Below are 22,854 nucleotides of genomic sequence, written 5' to 3'. Positions count from 1 at the left end.
ATAATACTAGCGTGAATCTTGATGCACGCTTCTGTATTTTTAATATCTGAATTTTTGAGAACTCCTCACAGGAAAGGCGCTCTAGCTCTTGTTAGATGTTGTGCCAGCTTATGGGATTTCTTAATTCCATTATATGACTTTGCATGTATTCTTCTCCGTGGACGCAGTAGGGTGCTGAATATTTTCAGCCAGCATGATGTAAATTACAGCAAATCTTCAAAACAAAAAGGGACTGAGATTCTAAAGATTAAGCCCTTGATCTACAGCGACCTAGATACTCAAAGGCATAGGTGGAACGCTTGTGTGAGCATTTCAGTACCTGTGGAACGTCTACTTCAGAAACGGGAAAAGAGAAAAAACCCTGTATGCGTGGAAGCTCTGTGGCATGGAAGGAAATTCTGGCTTCAGGAAGAAACAATCGCAGTCTGAGAGAGTTTGCTCGATGAAACTGCTGGCAGATTGCTGCCGGATGTTAGAAGGGAGAGGAAAATTCCTAGCCTTGGGTACTGGGAGGCAGCAGTGGAGGTGAAGATTCTTGCAGAAAATCCCCTTGTAAGTTCTCAACTGGATAGTTGCCTAGAGGCCCTCTAGATATTGTAGGAATACAGCCCCCATCAACCCTAACCACTGGCTGTGTTGGCTGGGGCTGATGAGAATTGTTGTCCAATGACATATGGAGGGCCACAGGTTCCCCAACTGTTACAGAGAAACTCCAGACAAAGAAGTCTGCAAGGAACCTCTAGACACCATTACATGGTCCTCAATTCCACAGAGGTGTTCTCTTAAAATAAATAGAAGAAATTGTGTTCAGGGAATTTAGTGACTGGTGTACCTGCAGCAGCACAACTGGGCACCTTCACCTGCCCCAGCTGCAACAAAACATGTCTCTCCCATATCGGTCTCTGGATCCACAGCAAGCCCTACAACCTTTCAACAATTTGACTTCCCCACCCAGAGGTGCATTCCTCCGTTGACTCCTGAGACAGGCAGATGTCAACAGTTTCCTGCTTGGCAGGGGGTTGGACTCGATGGCCCTTGTGGTCTCTTCCAACTCTATGATTCTATGATTCTAAGTAAGCATTGAGTCCAGGGACTGGGCTTAATAACCAAACCAAAAACAATGTTTGCCAAGCCCATACCCCTTCCCGGTTTGGCTGTGAAAGCCACTTCCGGAAATCTAGCACAACCCAGCAGACGTTTCGTGTTCATTTCCTTGCTAATGGTTTCCAGAAGAAAATAAATGTTAGCAAACTTGGGGCGGGGGGTTGTGTTGTGTTGCAGTTTACCTTTGTTTTGCATTTATCATGCTGCCCCTGTTCATGTGATGAAATTCAGGGTGCTTTTCTGGCACACAGTTCTTCCCTGCTGTTTAAAATTTAGCATGGCATGGCCGATACATGTTGCTCAAAAAGCCACTGTTCCATAACGTAACAGGTAAGGTAAAGGTAAAGGGACCCCTGACCATTAGGTCCAGTCGTGACCGACTCTGGGGTTGCGGTGCTCATCTCGCTTTATTGGCCGAGGGAGCCGGCGTTTGTCCATAGACAGCTTCCGGGTCATGTGGCCAGCATGTGCACAGAAACACTGTTTACCTTCCCGCTGGAGCGGTACGTATTTAACTACTTGCACTTTGATGTGCTCTCGAACTGCTAGGTTGGCAGGAGCAGGGACCGAGCAACGGGAGCTCACCCCGTCACGGGGATTTGAACCGCCGACCTTCTGATCGGCTTGCCCTAGGCTCTGTGGTTTGGACCACACCGCCACCCACTTCCCTAACGTAACAGGTACTGCAGTGTAAAAGGAACATTAGAAACACTGGCATTATAACTAGGAAAACTTAACCCAATATACCCCCACCTCTGAATGGAGCCATAGTGATCTGGGCTGCAGTCCTAGCCCTGGCTGTTGCCTGCCTGGCTGGACTTAACATAATGACAGTGCCACCTCTGCATCTGTAGCTCTGCCAGCTTGGACAGAACATGGGTGGGCAGGCAGATTGCTTTGCTAGTCTAGGGTTGGCATGGTAATCAAACCTGGATCTGCCCTGGCACCATTGCTCAGGATCAAAATGTCCTCCAGAGCAAATTGGAAGAACATACTGATCGGACGGGCAGTTTTGCAGAGGTGGTGGGAGAGAGACTGTGCTTGTGCTTTACATTAAAATTAAAGGCTTTTGTGCAACAGCAAATGGAGTGAAGCATCGTGCATATTTTGACCCTAGATGACAAGGAAGCCATCTTGCGCAGGGGCTTCATGTGGGGGTTTCGACGAGTATACCTGAAGGAGCGTCTCCACCACTACCTGAGGTCCAGTGCTGAGGGCCTTCTGGCAAGACGTGAAGTTACAGGGAACCAGCCAGAGGGCCTTCTCAGTAGTGGCGCCTGCCCTGTGGAACGCCTTCCCATCAGATGTCAAAGAAATAAACAACTATCTGATGTTTAGAAGACATCTGAAGGCTGCCCTGTTTAGGGAAATTTTTAGTGTAGGGTGTTTTAATGTATTTTTAATATTTTGTTGGAATCTGCCCAGAGTAGCTGGGGAAACCCATGAATGAATGAATGAATGAATGAATGAATGAATGAATGAATGAATGGATGAATGAATGAATAAAAAATCTTGGTCTCATTCAGGCATATTTTCAAGAATGTCTCTTGTCTTCCTGCCTTCTTTAAAACTGCAGGGCATGAAAAAAGCCACAGAAAGTTTAAGAGGCGGAGCAAGACGGGACAGTGGCCCACGGTGAGCATATTGTCCGACGTGGAGGCATTGAAACGTGGCCTAGCCTCAGCGCAGTCTCCTGCATCCAGTAAAAACAAGACTAGCAGCGTGAGGAGGAAAAGCACGCGCCGAAGAACCAAGCGATTCCTCTCCTACCCTCGATACGTGGAGGTCATGGTGGTGGCAGACAGTCGGATGGTTGCTTACCATGGAGCAAATCTACAGCACTACATTTTGACCTTAATGTCCATAGTAAGTATTAAAATCCCACTGTGGGGATTTTACGTATGCCAGATCTGTGCAATTTAATGCTTGCCTACGGAACAAGCGGTTGCAGTGCTCCTGCTCAGAGTTCCAGACAGTCCAGATGGAGACTTGGAGTGTTGTTGTTTAGTCATTTAGTCGTGTCCGACTCTTCGTGTCCCCATGGACCAGAGCACGCCAGGCACTCCTGTCTTCCACTGCCTCCCGCAGTTTGGTCAAACTCATGCTGGTAGCTTTGAAAACACTATCCAACCATCTCGTCCTCTTTCGCCCCCTTCTCCTTGTGCCCTCCATCTTTCCCAACATCAGGGTGTTTTCCAGGGAATCTTCTCTTCTCATGAGGTGGCCAAAGTATTGGAGCCTCATCTTCAGGATCTGTCCTTCCACTGAGCACTCAGGGCTGATTTCCTTAAGAATGGATACGTTTGATCTTCTTGCAGTCCAGGGGACTCTCAAGAGTCTCCTCCAGCACCATAATTCAAAAGCATCAATTCTTCGGCCATCAGCCTTCTTTATGGTCCAGCTCTCACTTCCATACATCACTACTGGGAAAACCATAACTTTGACCTTTGTTGGCAAGGTGATGTCTCTGCTTTTTAAGATGCTGTCTCCCAGGCATTTCAGAGGGCACTTTCTTCCCCCTCCCCCCATGGCACTTGCACACAATGAACCCGAGTGTTTTGTTGCTGTGTTGTGGCAGAGAGGAGGAACCTCCAACCTGGAGTCCAAAGATGTGACTCTTGGCTTTGTACAACAGGCCAGAGGTTTCTCTGCAAACATACACCTCTCCATCCTCCATCCAGGCAACAAGAGGAGTTATGGGGGTTCAAGGGCACATCCTAGCCAGGCAGAAGATATTGAGGAAGGTGTGGTTCTCAGCAGGGCACAGGAAGACCTCTAAGGGCTAGATAAGGAGACCCGCAGGGCTGCATTTGGCCTTTAGGTCTGAGATCTCCCACCCCTTCCTTGCTCTCAGAATCTGTTGCTAACAGAACGTACTTCCTGAGGTCAGGATTTAATCAGCTGTAGGCCAGTAGCTGTAGCTTTTTGCACTGCAGGTGTTTGTTTGTTTGCTTTTTTTAAAAAAAAAGTCAATTATTTGCTTGCTTGTATAGTGTTAACGTTAACTTTTCAAAATTTATCCTTTTTTATGCAGGTAGCTTCTATATATAAAGACCCAAGTATTGGAAATCTAATTAATATTGTTATCGTGAGATTAGAGGTCATACAAAATGAGCAGGTAATTACTCCTTCCCTCGTTCTTCTCTCTCACTCTCTTTCTCGCCTGGACATATTTCTAGGAATATCTTATTCTTGATCATTTAAATGCTCTAAAACTGAGAAAAAAACATGATATGTCCTTCCCAAAAGCTCATTTAGATTTGTATTGCTGAAAGTTGGGTGTATGGGGCAGGCAGTATGAGGCAAGCTTGTCTCAGCTTCAGAGGCCCACAGATTTGTGTGCATGGACCAGCAGTGGATTTCTAGAGTTCTGGACAGGAGTCTCTACTAGATGTTCTACCACTGAGCAATCACCCTTCCCTAACGATGTAATCCACACTTGTGTGATTGGGATAATTCCAGAAGATTTATCCATATCCTCAGGTGCGGGAGGGGGTCAACGCTTTGCCACTGCTGCAATACCAGTCAGAATCAGGGGCCTTGCCCCCACTATTTGCAATGGCAGAAACACTCCCACTTATTTATTACCAGCAGCCTTGTGTACAACATAGATCAAAATTCTGAGAAGCCAAAACTTCAGGGCAGTTTTGAAATCGGTGGTTGAAATCAGTGTGGTTTTGAAAGACTGACTCTGCCATTTTCAAAATTGTGCATCCAAGCATAGATGGAAACCTGCTACTTGGTCACAGGAGCCATTGTGCGCAATTTGGTTACGATCAGTGTGAGGTTTTGAAAGGTTCAGTTCAGCCATCTTGATTCAAAATGGCGTCCAACTGAATCCAAACATCTCCTCGCCGTCTGCAGGAGAGTGACAAAGAACCATCCGTGCCTTGTATGCTGGAAGGTGCTCTTCAAACAGCAGCACCACATGGAAGATCCTCAACACTCCTCATGAGCTTGGAGCCAGGGAGCTCCCTCCCCAACACAGCTCCTCTGCCTCTGTAGATCAGGCTAAATGCCCCTGTATTCCAGCATCCTGTTCTCAGCGGCCAATAGGGATAATGAAATAGGATAACAAATACTTTAAAGAAATATATATGTCAAAGATAGATGCCTCAAAATAACATGTATGCACAAGGGGTACCATTTACTCAATTAATCACCCACCTGGAAGCATCCCCAATCGGTGCAAACAAATGCTTCCCTACTAAACAAGCTATTGCAGTGTTTTCCCATTTCCTAGCAAAGCAGTTCCTGATCAGGGTTCCATACAACCTAGACAGAGCTTCGTATTCTCGCTGAGGATTTCAGAAGGAACGTTCTCCCCCCCTTTCTCACTGCACTTGCCGTATTTTTATTTTTTTTTGTTATATTACTGAGCGAATGGGAATATCATGGGGAGAAGAGGGCTGTTTATTTAAATTTTACAGCACCCATCAGTCTCACAATAGTGTTAATGTGTTTTTGGAGGAGGGGAGAGTGGAAAAAACAACAACAACAACAATGCTACCTTATTGAAAGTCATTAGGAATTTGAAAGTAATCCGTCCGGGTTAGCGCCTCCGGCAATGGCGGATTTCCTCTGACCGGGAGGAATCCGCTCCATGGAAATCAGGGTCGGGACCGCCACGGCGAGGCAGAGACCCACTAAAAACCACAGGCGGGAGAAGCCTGTGGACGTGGGATTCGGCTGGCACCTTTCGCGCCACCCCTACTCGCGGGGAAACCCGGTTTCGGGGATCCGGAGCGACGTGGGGTGAGCGGCGCAGTGCTTCAAATCAACTGCTTCTTTCACGGAGTGAAGCCGCATTGCTGTTGCCGGAGAGCGCTGACTTTTTCCTGTGGACAATTGGACTTTAAACAACTACCCGTGAGTAGAACGGAAAATTGGATCTTTAAACATCTTAATTTGGCACCGAAACGGGAAGGTTTCAAACAGGAAGTCCGCCTTCCTCTTTTGTAAATAGATTGAAGCAAAGGCGCTGCAAGCTAAAGTCTTGGAAAGCCTTTTCTAATGGATTAAATTTCCATCGGTTAAAACTACTAAACCCCCCTTGGAAGCAGGAGAAGAGGGGGAAATTTTAGATTGCCTAAGCCTGCAGGAGAGAGAGTGAAGAAAGATAAATTACCACAGTTTTGAACCTTGGAACGGGCTGCCAGTAAGATTGACGTTTTGGGAAAGTTCATTGACTGTGAATAAAACGTATGTTGACAGACAGTTAAATAAGAGAAATATATTGTTTCCATTGTTTCCTTTTGCACTTAAAAAGGAGCAAAAGTAGCTGAAAATTGAAACTAATTTTGTTGCTGGATCTGCGTTTAAAAGGACAGATACAAATAGAAATTGTTTCCTCTAGAGGGAGCTTTTGAAACTGTTGCAGGAGTGGAGCTGGGGAATTTTTCAGCTGCAGAGATTAAAGACCGTGAGAATCAGAGATTGACCTTGGACAATAATTTCGACAGAAGAAGCCTTAGTGATTGCATTTTGCAAGATAAGTGCTTTATTGGAACAGCTTCATGAGAAGACGGATGTGATGACTGCTAAAATTGATAATTTGGGACAAAAAATGACTGATTTGGGACAAAAAGTGAACACCTATACAGAAACTACTCAGGAATCGATTCAGGAATCCACTTTGACATGGCAAGTTGTGGAGAAGACAAGGGAGAAAGCTGTTGTTGAACCCCAAGTAATACAAGTGGAGAGAGCCCCAGCCGTTCAGAGGCAATTTGATGAATATAAGCTGTTGCCTTCTACGATTGAATTTAGAGAAAGCCAGATTTGGAGGGATGGAGTCCCGCCTGGATTGGGGAAGGAAAGTTGGATAGATCCCCTTATGCAGGGATGCTCTGGCTTTTGGGATCTGGATTTGGGTCAGGGGGAGATTGGAGTTGTGGGGGCCTTTAGCTTCGGAGGGATTTTGAAACACGCTCTGAAATATCTTATGGACTTTAGTTTTGACTATGGAGAATGGGCTGACCTGTCGAGAAGGAATAAAGACATTGGTAGGTTGGAGTTTCCCCGAGATCTACTCCTCAGCGCCAAAGGAAGGAAATTAAGAACAAGATCAGCAGAAGATAAAGTTAAGTGCATGTATAAATATGAAGAAGATCTGCAGAAGGGACATGAAAAAGAGTTAAGAGCCTCGGACAGAAGATCACCAGGTTGATGGACCATATGGAATTGATAGAAAGGACTGACAGAATCCGAGACCAGGGAGAAGAGACGGTGAAAGAAGATTGGAAAAAAGTTTAAAATTTATTTAGAGAAATATTGTAAAATTAATGAGTGTTAGAAAAATGTTGGAATGAAATTACATGGCTTTAGTAGAAACGTTATAAGGAGTTAAGTTCAAATAAGTTTTAGGGTTTTAATGGTAAGATAAGGTTAAAATAAATCAAGATAATTAAATGACAGAAAACAGTGAAAGATGGAAAGGATTTGCTGAAACAATTAATAACTAGAATACAAAAAAGGGAGGTGTGAGGAGGTCGATGAAACAAGTTAATGAAAGACAAAGATATGGAAATATTGGATGTGTTTTTAATTGTTTTTGTTTTGATGTATTGTGTCTTTTGTTTTTTTAATGTATTGTAATGTATTGATTTGTATTGTTTACTTTTTCTCTTTTTTTACTTCTTTCTGTAATCTTTAAACTTTTAATAAATATTATTATAAAAAAAGGAATTTGAAAGTAATCCACAAGTAGGATGCCGGTGCTGAATGCTTTTGAGCAGAGAGAGATGGTTTGCTGTTTTTCTGATGACTACATTCAGTGTTCTTTCCTGCGGCCGTCCATCTCTGAGACATGTTATCAGGTAGAAAGGTGGCCCATAAGGTAAAATAAAATGGTCAATAAATAAAAGGCACTGCAGATGGAGGGATAGGAACTGGGGAGGATAAAGAGTCGTAATCCTTTGACATGTTTGCTTTATACCTAGGATGGCCCTTCCATATCTTACAATGCTCAGACGACACTAAAAAACTTCTGTCAGTGGCAGCAGACCCAGAACCACCCTAACGAAGATCACCCAGAAAAGCATGACACAGCTGTATTGGTGACAAGGTATGTCACGGGCAGATTTTTTGGCCTCACTGTAATTGCCACTAGAATGCAATGTTACAAATCACAACTGAACGACAATGCATGTTATAGTCAAGGGTAATTGAAACGTTGAGGCATGATGGGGAAAGGTATTATATTGCTGTCTAATTTTTTGGCAGTGATGAGAACAGGAGCTCTAAGGGCTACGGATAGGGGCATCAGGAATTCATTTCAATTTGCAATTAAAGGCGGATCTACTGAATATCCCCCTTTTGGAAACGATAATGCAAACAAAGCACAGCCTTCTTTCAGAATGTGCAGCGCAGTTCTCCAGCCAAATAACGTACTGCATACGTGAATGGTAGTGGGTGCGTAAAAATGCATATATTAGTGAAATCAAAACACAAATGTGTGTTACATCAGGGGGAGTTGCGTGCAAATATTTCAAATTTGCGCTAGACTTTTGTTGAAATTTCATGAGGGCTTTAAAAATATATATATTTAAAAACTGGTGTGGAAATGTAGAGAACTGAAATTAGCCCATCCCTACCAGGGGATCAATTTTTTATTTTTATTTTTGAGTGAGAGTATACAATCCTATTACTCAGCCGTATGGTCATTGGCTGAACCCAAAGTGAGGCTTTCTGGAGTTTTGGTGCTAAGTTTGCAATGTCTGGGAGTTTCTTATTAAGCCCCACCAGTTAGCAATAAAGGCAATGCTTTCTCCTTTTCAGAAAAGGAGAGGTCTTGTGGGAGGGATTTCAAGCTGGGATGGAAGTGGCTTTATGAATGCATAAGCATTTGCACTACAGCTGTGGCTGGAGGCCGTGATCTAACACGTGCACATCTTCTTTTCATTGTTGCTCTCACAGCCTCCCTGTTGCACACTATGTTTTAGATGTGTAGGGTTCTAAAACACAGTTCGTCAGCTGGGGGGGGGGGGCAGGTGGGGGCAAAGCAGCTGGGCCAGAAATGAAAAAAGAAATAAAATCTACTTACACAAGTAGTCATGTATTTCAAGTGGTGACCTAATTGAGCCTCGGCTGTAGATTCAAAGTGGGGGAAATGGCAGTAGGTTTGTAAAAATGTTCTAATAAAGCACCACAGCCTATCCGGTGTTTCCCAAATGTGGGTCTCTAGCTGTTTCCAGACTACAATTCCTATCATCCCTGACCGCTGGTCTTGCTAGCTAGGGATGATGGGAGTTGTAGTCCCAAAAAACCAGCTGGAGACCCAAGTTTGGGAAACAGTGGCCTGTACTAGTGACATAAGATAGTAAAAACATCAGCTGTTTTTAGTAGGCGCTTATTTCTAGTCCTGCCTGCTCCAGCCAATGCCATCTAGAGGTTTTGGCCTACAACTTGCATCATTGGCTATGCTGACTGGGGGCAGTGATGGGGATTGTATTGCAAAACGTCTGGAGGGCACCAGGTTGGGGAAGACTGCTCTTACTCAATATTATGAGCCACCTCTGGGTTAGAGGATACTAGCGGCTGCCTCCATGACTTCAAATCTGGCTAGATGCCAAGTGGATGGGGAGCATTGCCTGCTACCTTCAGAACATTGCACAGTTTGAATTTTACTCCAGAACGCATAAAAAAAAAGTGAATAGAAAGACCCATTTGGCTTCTTCTTCATTTCTGCTATTAGTTTAAAATAGCTACCGGTTATGAGCAATGCACAGCACTCAGTCAAGGCAGGGCCTTGGAGTTTTGCATTGAAATTTTCATTAAAGTGAGCGCTCATGTCTCTTATTTATAATGCCGCAAAATATTTTAATGTGAGATTATTAGGCCTTAATGATAGTCCTTTGAAAAATCAAATTGGATTTTTATTCCTGCTTTTTAAATCTACTATTATCCCCGTCATGAACATTTGGAATTGGGCAGCCTACATATTGAAATTAATGCCAAGCAAGAAACCCAAAGCCATATAATTAAATGGTGTTATGTTTATTATTGTGTGTTCTGAATGCTAACTTGCATGGAAATTAAAAGCATCAAGTCTGTTTTGCTTTCAGACAGGATATTTGTAGAGCTCACGACAAATGTGATACTTTAGGTAAGCCTAATCTCCTTTTTCTTTTACTCTTTAAGGTGTCAATGTTAACATGTTTTTGACAGAATGTTGTGCGCGCCTTTATTTAGAGAGCAAACTCTCTCTCTCTCTCTCTCTCTCTCTCTTCTTCTGCTCTTGATTTTCCAGGTCTGGCTGAATTGGGTACAGTCTGTGATCCATACCGGAGCTGCTCAATTAGTGAAGACAGTGGACTAAGTACTGCTTTTACGATTGCACATGAACTTGGCCATGTGTATGTTCTATAAAAACATAGATATATTTTAAAAATAACAGCATTGAGAGAGATATGTAAACCATATAGCTTACATGGGGATGCAAGTGATTGTTCCGGTTTACGAATATTCTTTTGGAACCCGAACGTCTGATGGGGCTTCTGTGGCTTCTGATTGGCTGCAGGAGCTTCCTGCAGCTGATCAGAAGCCGTGATTTGGTTTTCAAATATTTCGTAAGTCGAACGGACTTCTGGAATGGATTCCGTTCGACTTCCAAGGTACAGCTGTATATGCCAATATTGGCTTGGATCCAAACTTTCCCCTTGTAAACTGAAGAGTTATAGAACAGGGCCTTCCTCTCCCCTCTGCGTCCCCCTGACCTCTCCAAAAATCTGATTAAGGGAGCTGGGGGACCCTTGAAAATGGTGTGTGATATGGCACTGGGAACTGTCAATAGATGGGAGAGTTGATTTGATTATTTAATTTCTGTACCACTTAATTTATTAAAAACAACTGTAAGTGGTGTACAGAAACCTGAAGCAAAACCAGACAACTTCAACAGAATATTACAAAAATAAACAGTTACATATGATAATGGTAAATTAATACAGAGTTGCTAATATATATAAATCAATATTAATTCAGTTCCCTTCTGACACTCCCTCCTTCTCAGCCACCAGGGTCGAAACAAACTCTCCACTGCCAGATGGCAGAAATCAACCCACTGCTCCCTTATGTGAATGAAGGAGCGAGCTAGGGTTCAGGGCAATGTTTTCTCAATGTTTGAAATTGTGGTATGAGCATTAAATACTGTAGTGGGAAATTTTTTGAAAAGTTAGAAAATGAATACTAAAATTTTTGGTAATGGGTGACTGTAGACTATTATTTACTACACTATTGATGCTGCTAGGCTTATTAGCAGAGCATGTTGCCACATGTAAAGTTGGTGACACTGTCCTGCCACAAGGTGGGACAATTTTTGCTAAATTTTTGCTTTTCTGGATTTCTGATTGGGTAATGCAATAAACAACAGTTTCCCCTTGTGGTTGTTTTGGTAAAGCATGCAAAATGTCTTCCCTTCTCCACCGCCCCAGATCATTAGTTACGTGTCCTGACAGTGCTTCATCAAGAATTTTATATATATTAAAAATTCATTTGCATAGCTTGCTTTACTGCTTAAAAACCTATGGAGTGTCTACGCACTCTGTTAGGCATATAGTCACCCTTTGATTTCCAAAGCAGAAAGTCCAAAACATCTGAAATAATATTGCTTGCTTGCCCATGGAGAACTGGGAATTGTTGTTTTGGAGATGAGGCAGGAGACCCCTCACATGGGCCGTAATCTCTGAACACAGCCCTAGGAGAAACCCCTGTTTATGTAGGAATTCTATAAGCCTTTGCTCCATAATTCCCACCCAGAGCACTCTGAATGAAATGATTTTACTAGATGACCCCTTTCATTTCTAACATTCTATGATTCTAAGTAGGGGAGTTGGCAAAGCTTTTGGCTCCCTTCCGCTGAAATCCCTTATGTGTGCAAGTGTTTTTAACTTTTCCTCCTTTTTAAAATTCACGTTAAACACATTGGCCACTGTATGCTGTCTCTTGTAGATTTAACATGCCTCACGACGACAACAATAAGTGTAAAGAAGACGGAGGGAAAAACCAGCAACATGTGATGGCTCCCACCCTGAACTACAACACCAACCCTTGGATGTGGTCAAAATGTAGCCGGAAATATATCACAGAATTTCTAGAGTAAAGCCTTAATGACTACTTCATAGATTCCGGAGTTTGTGTGAAATTGCCTGGATATGAATGCATGCTTAGCAGAGGGGGTGGAGCAGCGGGGGGGGGGGGTTGGAATGCAAATATACATTACATGCACACTGTGGATTCGTTTGCTCATATTACGAGTTTGTGAATCAAAAGGTCCCGGCGCTTGCTCCATTCATACCGCATTGTCGCAACTTTTCCGTGGCAAAAATATAAGAATACAAGAGGAGGGCTGTGCTGAATCAAGCCCAAGGCCCAACTAATCTAGCATCCTGTTCTCACCATAGCCTGAAAGATGCCCGCGAGAAGCCTGTAAACAGGACCCAAGACCTCTCCCCGCTTGTGATTCCTAGCAAATGGTATACAGAGGTAGACTGCATCTGACATCATGGCCAGCAGCAATTGATATCAGTGCTGCTCTCCATGATGAGCAGAACAAAAGAAAGGGAGGGTGTTAAAGGTACAGGCAAAGTGTACTAGCCACAAAAGAGAAAAATCTGGTGATTGCAAGCAAAAAGCCTTGTACTGTGTCCTCAAATCCTAAAGGAAGTGTTCCTGTTCAAGGTTCCTCCTCTCCTCCGTCAGGCCATTCAATCGCTGTCTCCCTTTCTGTTTTCCTTTTCCATCTGATACTCGACATTCCACAACTGTTGAGCATGCTCAGTCCTTAATTGGGCCTTTCCTAGTTCCTATTTGTGTTTTTCACCTTAAGGCTTTCTTGCACTTCTACAGCCTCTGGGGTTCCCTTGAGCATGCAGATACAGTACCTCCCTCCCTCTTGTCCCCCCCCCCCCCCGTGTCCTTATTTTGGCTATAATCCTGTCAACACTTGAGTTTGCAGTTAGAAGGAGTGATAAAGAGGTTCAGTGGTTTGTGATGCAAAACACTCTTAATTGTAGAAGTGGGCAATAAAAAAACAATCACCGTGAGTGATGGCGAAAGTGCAAAACCCACATGAGTGTTGTATCCAGCAACTCACCAAAGGAAAAGGAGCTACTGGGTTGTATTACTGGGTTATCATCTGATCCTCTTTCTTCACATGTGTACAGCACTCTTCCAAAAGTGCCACATGGGGGTGCTTTTCCAACATGATTCCATATGTGAAAATTTAGCGGGTGGGAAACAGGCCAAAATTATGTCGTGAGGCTGCACACGCAACATACTTTTAAAGCACACACGCATATCTCACCCAAGAATCCTGGGGACTATTTTACCTCCTCACGGAGCTACAATTCCCTTAACACACTACAGTCCCCACAATTCCTTTGCGGGGAGGAAAATGTGCTTTAAATGTATGGGGTGTATGCAGCTTCCCCCCCGACCCCCCCCCCCAGTTTTCCAAGCCCTACTGTGCACATTACTAAGATGCATTTGAGAACAGCAGCCAGCTGTTTGCTTTCTGCCAGTCTAAAAGCAATATTCTCCAACCCTAAAAGGCAAACTCTACAACTGTACATTAATTTATATAATAAAGAAATCAAAGTTTCTTTCTCAGGCGGAGTTTCTCATCAGCATAAGAGGGTGACAGGTGATTTGAGGCAGCTTGCACTGCCTTTAGGTTCTCTGTTTTAATTGTGGAACGATGCAGTGCTAGATGGGAGGGTTGGCCTCATAGCGTATGTCTGATGCTGTATTGTTTTTAATATTCAGTTGGAAGTCGCCCAGAGTGGCTGGGGAAACCCAGCCAGATGGGTGGGGTATAAATAATAAATAATAAATTATTATTATTATTATTATTATTATTATTATTATTATTATTATTATTATTATTAGCTGGGGGGGCTGAGAAGAGTAGGATGTTATTTTTACCTTCCACTCTCACTTAACTTTTGGTTCCAGCCTTTAGAAGAGAGCCTTGTGCACCTCTTAAACCCCTCTCTACTGCTATAAGTTACAGTGGTACCTCTGGTTACATTCGCTTCAGGTTATATACGCTTCAGGTTACAGACTCCGCTAACCCAGAAATAGTACCTCAGGTTAAGAACTTTGCTTCAGAATGAGAACAGAAATCGTGCTCTGGCAGCACGGTGGCAGCAGGAGGCCCCATTAGCTAAAGTGGTGCTTCAGGTTAAGAACAGTTTCAGGTTAAGTATGGACCTCCGGAACGAATTAAGTACTTAACCCGAGGTGCCACTGTACAGAAATATTATGTGAAAATTAATTTTTTGTTGGTCTTTGTGAGCAAGTGGTTATCATGCAGTGAAGCAACTTTATGGCACGACTGTGGTCCTTTAGTAGATTACTCTTTTTATAAATGGGCTTTTTGAGGGTTGGTAAACTTAAGTGGGACGCGGGTGGCGCTGTGGGTAAAAGCCTCAGCGCCTAGGGCTTGCCGATCGAAAGGTCAGCGGTTCGAATCCCCGCAGCGGGGTGTGCTCCCGTTGCTCGGTCCTAGCGCCTGCCAACCTAGCAGTTCGAAAGCGCCCCCGGGTGCAAGTAGATAAATAGGGACCGCTTACTAGCGGGAAGGTAAACGGCGTTTCCGTGTGCTGCGCTGGCTCGCCAGATGCAGCTTTGTCACGCTGGCCACGTGACCCGGAAGTGTCTCCGGACAGCGCTGGCCCTCGGCCTCTTAAGTGAGATGGGCGCACAACCCTAGAGTCTGGCAAGACTGGCCCGTACGGGCAGGGGTACCTTTACCTTTACTTTTATTAAGCTTAAGTGGCCTTATGCTGTATGTTACTATTCCGTGCTAATAATACTCTATTCACTAACCATTGAGAGATTTTTAGAATGATCTTAACCGACTTCTCAAGTGCAGCTGTGGAGATAAATGTCACATTTTTCATTCTAGCACTGGTTATGGGGAGTGTTTGCTTGATGAACCTTCACCGAGAAAGTATGCGTTGCCTCAACAACTTCCAGGATACATATATGATGTTAATAAGCAGTGTGAGTTAATTTTTGGGCCTGGAGCTAAGGTTTGCCCCTACATGGTAAGAACACTTTTTTTAAAAAACAAACAAACTTACTTTGAGTATGAAATACTGATAGGCACATTTCGAATAAGATGCATGCATGTGTTTTGTATGTGAGATTCCTAAATGAGACAAATCCTTGTTGTTGAAAAAGATTGCAGCCTTTCAGTCATTTTGGATTCGAAGCTTTACAGTGTGAGTCTTACACACACACACACACACACACACACACACACACACACACACACACGAAAACCACTTTCCCAGGTCCTCTCACATGGCTGTGGTATTATTATTATTATTAGTAGTAGTGGTAGTAATAGTAGTATTAATACTTACAGACCACCCTTCACGAAATGGCTCCAGGGACGTTACAAGAATTTAGAATTAGAATTAGTAATTAGAATTTCGAATTCTAATATACTAACATTAAAATCATAAAATTGCAGCAAGAAAACCAATAGCAAATACTGTATGTGTTTGAATGCCACAATGCATGGGTCGGGTCAATCTTGTGGACCTTTCTTACCCAGTCAACACCCTACTTCCTTACAGAGTGCTGATCAGATGTTGGAAATCCATGCAGTCTGCCCAGTCCCTATATTTGAGTTCATGTACATTACACAGCCATGTGAGAGATGCCTCTGGGTAGGTGTGTGAATGGGGCCTGCTTGAGCAGCAACATTTAAGCTTACAAGCAATATTAGGTAACTTCAGTCTACAAGCACAATATGTGGTAAAACTTGTGCCCCATTTTAAATTTGCCGGGTGAAGGGAGATTAAACATGATAGGATTTGGAAGGACTGATGTCGCAGAAATCCCTGTTTATATCACTAAATTCTGACCTAGAGCAGGTTCTGCGTGCTGCTACAGGAAGAACTTAAAATTTTATATAACTGTTCCAAATTAGGAATCACAGAGGGGAAAAGGCTTATCCACATATTTTAATAGTAATAGAGTTGGAATGTAAGACAGTCTCATTGTTAACTGTGATTGCCAACCTGATTTTCTTTCTACACTTCAGGGGCTCCATACTGCAAATGATATTGCTGATCTCTCCTTGCTCTCTCCTGCCCCTAGAATACTCCCTTTTTGACGCTTTAATGCTTTAAGTTCCCTCAGCTGAGCCAGGGTGAGTGTCTTACACAGCAAAGCCCCAGCTGAGCCAGGAAACCCAAGATCCACTGAATCCAAACTCTCCCGCCCCAGTGAATCTTTGGTTTGGACTGAGCTGTTGGCTACTAACCCAGCCGCTGAAATCCATGGTTAAGGCACTTAAGCAGAAAGCTTCTCCGTTTGCAACCAGAGCCCGAGTCATCTTCCCCTGCTTTATTGCGTTCGTTGTTTACACACGATGGTAACAACACCAGGGAGATAATCTAAACTATGTCTCTGGGCTATGATGTATGTTGGGTTGGCTGTTCAGTAATGCTGAGACTTTTTGAACTCACTTAAGCAGAAGCAGTGCAGGAGACTCTGGTGCATCAATGCTGATGGAGCACATAAAGGATGTCGGACTCAACACACGCCATGGGCTGATGGGACGGAATGTGGCCAGGGCAAGGTTTGTTTCAGGTCCTTGACTCTTTCTTGCTAACCCCAAACACGTGAGCCGTAATGCCTCCAAGCATGGCCATGGAACATTGCTAGCCTTATCCGCCATGAATTTGCCTAATCCTCTTTTAGAGGCATTAGATGATGATGGGAATTGTAGTCCAAAAGCAGCTGGAGACCTAAGTTTGGGAAACCCCGATCTAAACTAAAAAGCCCCAAATGTTGTAACCTTTGGGGAGTTGCTCCATCTCCTTGACCATATTTGGCTGCCATTTTCCGAAGCTTTCTCAACTCTACAATACCCTTTTTGAGGGGAGGCGACCGGAACTGTACACAATATTTCAAGTGTGATCATGCCATGGTTGTTGTTGTTGTTTAGTCATTTAGTCATGTCCGACTCTTCATGACCCCATTTACCAGAGCACGCCAGGCACTCCTGTCTTCCACTGCCTCCCGCAGTTTGGTCAAACTCATGCTGGTAGCTTCGAGAACACTATCCAACCATCTCGTCCTCTGTCCTCCCCTTCTCCTTGTGCCCTCCATCTTTCCCAACATCAGGGTCTTTTCCAGGGAGTCTTCTCTTCTCATGAGGTGGCCAAAGTATTGGAGCCTCAGCTTCACGATCTGTCCTTCCAGTGAGCACTCAGGGCTGATTTCCTTCAGAATGGAGAGGTTTGATCTTCTTGCAGTCCAGGGGACTCTCAAGAGTCTCCTCCAGCACCATAATTCAAAAGCATTGATTCTTTGGCGATCAGCCTTCTTTATGGTCCAGCTCTCACTTCCATACATCACTACTGGGAAAACCATAGCTTTAACTATATGGAACTTGTTGGCAAGGTGATGTCTCTGCTTTTGTTTTTAAATCAGCATTATTTCAGATTCATCTGATTCACACAACTAGATGTAGCACTCACCTGCAGTTGCCATCGTTGGATTACACCAGTTTTCTCCAGTGAGGCTTCCGCCTTTCACTGCTGGCTCAAACATGTGTAAAACGTGCCACGTCGTGTGAGTTCTAGGCGCTCTCAAGCCAAATTGGTCTGTTCTGCGCGGAGCGCGATTGCTATTCAATATTTTCACTGCACACGGCAGCTGTTCTGCAAGATGTTCCTCTTTGGGGATAGCGCTGTCTATATTGATGCCATGTGTATCTTTATTTTGACAGCTGCAGAACCTCTGTGCTCTTGCAGAAGGTTAGCTAGGAATTGATGCTGCCGTTCTTAAATTCTCCGAGCTTCCCCTTCGCTGGGAGTGATGTGGTTGCACATAAGTGGTGCAGGATCTTTTCAGAAGGGGAACATATTGTGCCTAGGGCATCCAGCTTGACAGGGCAGAGACATGAATCCACTCTCTCCTTCCTCCCCACCCCTGTTATTTACATCATCTTTTTTTTTTAGCCTTCAGTATTTGAAAGGTTCTTTCAACATGTCTGATCTGCAGATGCATCTTTTCTTTCTACGCACTGTGACATCTAACCTGTGATCAGAAAATCAGCCAGGCTGCTTTCCTCAGAAGCTGTAACAGCTTTCGCTTCTCATCCTGGATCAGCAAATGAGCAGAACTCAATTACTTGGGGAGTTGTCACTCCACTGTCCTCAGCAGACTGATTGTCCTTCATTGTTCAAAGATTCAAAACTCATTCATATCTGCAGTAGAATTTGATGGGAGTGGAAGCTTCTTAATCCATAACTAAAAACTGATTATAATTTCACTGCCCTGGTTCAGATACAATGGGAAACTGAAGTTTCCTGCTACACGAGCATCAAGATTGTGCCCTCCCCTCCCCTCTTCCATGCACCAGACAGAGAACATTGAAAGCACCCACGTCTGATTTTAAGCAAACTTTGGTTCCTTGTGATGCTTGAAGTTGAAAAACTGTGGCTTGTTTAAACTATATGTTCTTGAACAAGTCAGCACCTGAAACAATGTCTTTATCTTGGCTTATCCTCACTTACCATAGTTTAACCAACCCCCTCGATAAAATAATGAGTAGAAGAATTTCATTTTAGTAGGATGGAAAATATCAGTTTATCATAGTGTTACAACCAGATTTTGAGCAGCAGCATAAAAGCAAATGCAGCTCCCCACATCACAGTAAACTGGAAAATGCCCCCTGCACAACTTGGGTTAGGAGAGAAGGTTGATCTCTAATATTGTGTTCTGACAGGTGCAATTTCTTTTCCTGCTAAGTTTGACAACATCACATTCAGGTGTAAAGCTAGACTGGTGACTGGGAGTGGCCGCCGAGACCACATAACACTGGTCTTGAAAGACCTACATTGGATCCCATTACGTTTCCGAGCACAATTCAAAGTGTTGGTGCTGACCTTTAAAGCCCTAAACAGCCTCAGTCCAGTATACCTGAAGGAGCATCTCCACCCCCATCATCTGACCTGGACACTGAGGTCCAACTCCGAGGGTCTTCTGGTGGTTCCCTCACTCCAAGAAGCATAGTTACAGGGGACCAGGCATCTGAAGGCAGCCCTGTTTAGGGAAGTTTTTAATGACTGATGTTTTAATGTATTTTTAGTCTTTTGTTGGGAGCTGCCCAGAGTGGCTGGGGAAACCCAGCCAGATGGGTGGGATATAAATAATAAAGTAGTAGTAGTAGTATCTCGGATTCATTTTAGAATGCTTGGATCCAGATCATAGCAATGAAACAATGTTGTGAAACTCTTTCTTTTTCTATTGCCCTTTCTGGAGTGTAGCACTGCAAATATGGCCACTGTGTTCCCAGAGAGCGAGAGATATCCATGACAGACGGAGCATGGGGCACATGGAGTCCCTTTGGCGCATGCTCACGAACATGTGGTGGGGGCATAAAAAATGCTGTTCGAGAATGCAACAGGCCTGAGTAAGTAAAGGAGTGCTAACCAACTGTTAAGCTTACTGATGAAAGAGTAACAGCCATTGTTGGCCTCCCTCCCAAAATGAAAAAAATGTTGCTAAAATGCTGATATCTCTAGTGCTGTAGTAAACCATATGAGGATGTCTTGTTCTTATATCATAAGGAAGTATTTCATCTAAGGATGGATGGATCAACCTATTTCTTAGCCCTCAGTTATATGTATAACCCATCTTCGTTTTGCATTTAAATTACCTTCATTTTATATATATATTCTTACTCTGAAATACACATTTTGTATGTTTTTCAATATTCTCCACTAAAACATGCATCTGTATAAACATCTTTTTCTTTAAAATATTCATTTTTGGTGTATTTTTTTGAACGAAAGCTACACCACCCAATTTGGAGAAGTGCATAGTCTGATTTGTAGCTGCATTATCACCAGCTTATGAAACTGAAACTGGCCAATTAGGTCACTTAGCTTTAAAACAAATTTCTTTTGTGTTGCGAATTTCAGTCCTCAGTTTCCAGCTGTGGAAGTCATACAATTGACGATGAAGATTTTTAATCAGTACTGATCTCAAATAAGCAGAATGAGAAGAAGTAATGCGTCAATTGTTGAATGCTCTTCCACAAGAGAGGGTAACATGGTGTCTGATCTAATTTTGGCATCAGTCAAATACCTTGTTTGAACTTTCTCAAGCCTTTTAATTCAGTTTGCTGTTGTGGTTTAATTTTTGTGTTACTCCTTTTAAATTTACTGACGTGTGTGTGTGTGTGTGTGTGTGTGTGTGTGTGTGTGTGTGTCTATAATCAGAAGCCACTTAAGGAATTATCTAGAGTGCAAATTTCTTTTAAAATGCTGTTTGTTTTTAATGTCATATTCATTTTGGGCCAAATAGTACTTGTAAGTGATATTGTCTCACAAGGCAACCATAGACTGCTCTCATTCTCATACGTCAGTAGATTTCGTAAAGAGCTTGGGGGTATGGTGTAGCAGTAGGCATGAGGGAGAAATAGGACTCCATTCACATACAAGACAAACATAGCAAATTTTCACTTTCTGAATCAACATGCTAACCGAACCACAGCCATCTATAAAAGTTCACACATCTCTGAATTTTGCAGTGCAGTTGTCTAGCCAAGTTAAGTACGCAGGAATGCGCAAATGCATAATGAGTGTGCATAAATATGCATATATTAGTGGGGAAAGTTATATTGGGGATGCTTTGTAAGAAATATGCGTAATTACATACAACAATGTGTACATTACCTGAAGGAGTGTCTCCACCCCCATCGTTCAGTCCGGACACTGAGATCCAGCGCCGAGGGCCTTCTGGCGGTTCCCTCATTGCAAGAAGTGAGGTTACAGGGAAGCAGACAGAGGGCTATCTCGGTAGTGGCGCCCACCCTGTGGAACACCCTCCCTTCATATGTGAAGGAAATAAGCAGCTATCCTATCTTTAAAAGACATTTGAAGGCAGCCCTGTTTAGGGAAGTTTTTAATATTTAATGCTGTACTGTTTTTAACACTTGATTGGGAGCCGCCCAGAGTGGCTGGAGGGGCTCAGCCAGATGGGCGGGGTATAAATAAATTATTATTATTATTATTATTATTATTATTATTATTATTATTATTATTATTATTATTATACATTAGGAGAAATTCTCTCCCTAAACTGCCGATGATTTTTCATGAAGACTATTTTTAAAAAAGAAAAAGGAGTTGCAAACTGGTGAGGAAATATTGGGAACTGAACTTAAGATTGGAAAAATGAGAAACGGGACGAAATAGAAAATGGCAGATTTCACTCCTCCCTAGTTGGCCGTGTCGAAGGACAATGGTACGAAGAGTGAGCTGGGAGAAGAAAGGGAGGAGGAGGCCAAGTGAAGCCTCTTTTCCCGGGCTTAGTGCTGCCTCCCCATTAAACTTGATGGTGCTCATAAAGCCCAAGACACTCACAGCCTTATCCTGAGCTTTTGCTGCCAGTGGTTCTTTTTTTATTTTATTTAAAATGAATTTATTCTGACACATACATGGACCAGCTCTTTTTAAGAAGATGTAAGTGGCTTTGCAAGCAGACTATGCTTTCATAGCAATCAAAGGAATGAGCAGAGCAGACCCCGTCTCACCGCGATGCTCTGCTGAGTCCCCAAGGCAGAAAAAAGGCTTAAGATAAGCCACTGATGGATGGGATTGGTGTACTTACTGGATGCCACATGGGGAAGACGCTTTCAGCAAAGCAAGAGTGGCCTCGACCACCGTTTGCAAATCTATGTTGGCAATCATATACGTCGTATATGTCTAAAAATGTTTGTATCCCATCTCTTCGACATAACTGATTTACAAACTGGCAAGTAGGATAGCGTCACAGCAAAACAATAAAAGCAGCAATTAAAACAATGGTCATAATTTCAACAGTAAAAGTAAAATTGGAGTAAATATGGCAGAAGTATAAACTCACTTTAACAGCTGAGACGTCTGTTGTGGTGGACTTTCTTATATGACATTCTTTCATCCTTTTAATATTTTTTGCTTTCTGTGTTTTTAGCTATAGATTTTATTTATTTATTTATTTTTAAAAAATTAAGGGAGCAATCCTGTACTTCCTTGGAGACGCCACTAGGCTAGGGTTTCCCAAACTTCGGTCTCCAGCTGTTGTTGGACCACAATCCCCATTATCCCTGACCACTGGTCCTGCTAGCTAGGGATGATGGGAGTTGTAGTCCAAGAACAGCTGGAGACCCAAATTTGGGAAACCCTGCTCCGGACTATACGTTCTTAAGGTAAAGGTAAAGGGACCCCTAACCATTAAGTCCAGTCATGGCCGACTCTGGGGTTGCGGCGCTCATCTCGCTTTATTGGCCGAGGGAGCCGGCGTACAGCTTCCGGGTCATGTGGCCAGCATGACTAAGCCGCTTCTGGCGAACCACAGCAGCACACGGAAACGCCGTTTACCTTCCCTTCTACTTGCACTTTGACGTGCTTTCGAACGGCTAGGTTGGCAGGAGCAGGGACTGAGCAACGGGAGCTCACCCCGTTGCGGGGATTCGAACCGTCAACCTTCTGATCGGCAAGTCCTAGGCTCTGTGGTTTAACCCACAGTGCCACCACTGGCATAAAGGCTATTCTATTGACCGATGGAGGTCCACCAGTAAACGCCCCCAGAGGTCCCCTAGTATGCAAAATATGAATGCCTGCTAGCACTGGTGTTCTGGCCACAGGAGTGGGAGCAGAAACAGGTTGTGCCGGGGCTGTTTCCCTGACACAAACAATCAGAACTCTGTGTCACCTCCTGTCCCTTCATGTTGCTCTC

The 22,854-nt window shown here is 43.5% G+C and overlaps 1 protein-coding gene across 5 annotated transcripts in view; it reads left to right on the top strand.

The window, feature by feature from the left end:
• ADAMTS9 (ADAM metallopeptidase with thrombospondin type 1 motif 9) overlaps nucleotides 1-22,854 on the top strand; it is a 138,408-nt gene that overhangs the window by 26,962 nt on the left and 88,592 nt on the right. For 4 of the 5 annotated variants that reach the window (XM_081183927.1, XM_081183925.1, XM_081183929.1 and 1 more), the window contains 9 exons: nucleotides 2,681-2,970; nucleotides 4,139-4,222; nucleotides 8,046-8,170; nucleotides 10,170-10,210; nucleotides 10,355-10,460; nucleotides 12,052-12,198; nucleotides 15,011-15,152; nucleotides 16,592-16,699; nucleotides 19,398-19,543. In XM_081183927.1, the coding sequence (XP_081040053.1) occupies nucleotides 2,681-2,970; nucleotides 4,139-4,222; nucleotides 8,046-8,170; nucleotides 10,170-10,210; nucleotides 10,355-10,460; nucleotides 12,052-12,198; nucleotides 15,011-15,152; nucleotides 16,592-16,699; nucleotides 19,398-19,543 (1,189 nt within the window). The remainder of the gene's footprint in view (nucleotides 1-2,680; nucleotides 2,971-4,138; nucleotides 4,223-8,045; nucleotides 8,171-10,169; nucleotides 10,211-10,354; nucleotides 10,461-12,051; nucleotides 12,199-15,010; nucleotides 15,153-16,591; nucleotides 16,700-19,397; nucleotides 19,544-22,854) is intronic. The other variant, XM_081183926.1, reaches the window with a different exon arrangement.

This window comes from Podarcis bocagei (genome assembly GCF_964188305.1).
Source record: "Podarcis bocagei genome assembly, chromosome: 2".
Lineage (NCBI taxonomy): Eukaryota > Metazoa > Chordata > Lepidosauria > Squamata > Lacertidae > Podarcis > Podarcis bocagei.
This window is presented reverse-complemented; position numbering and strand designations above follow the sequence as displayed.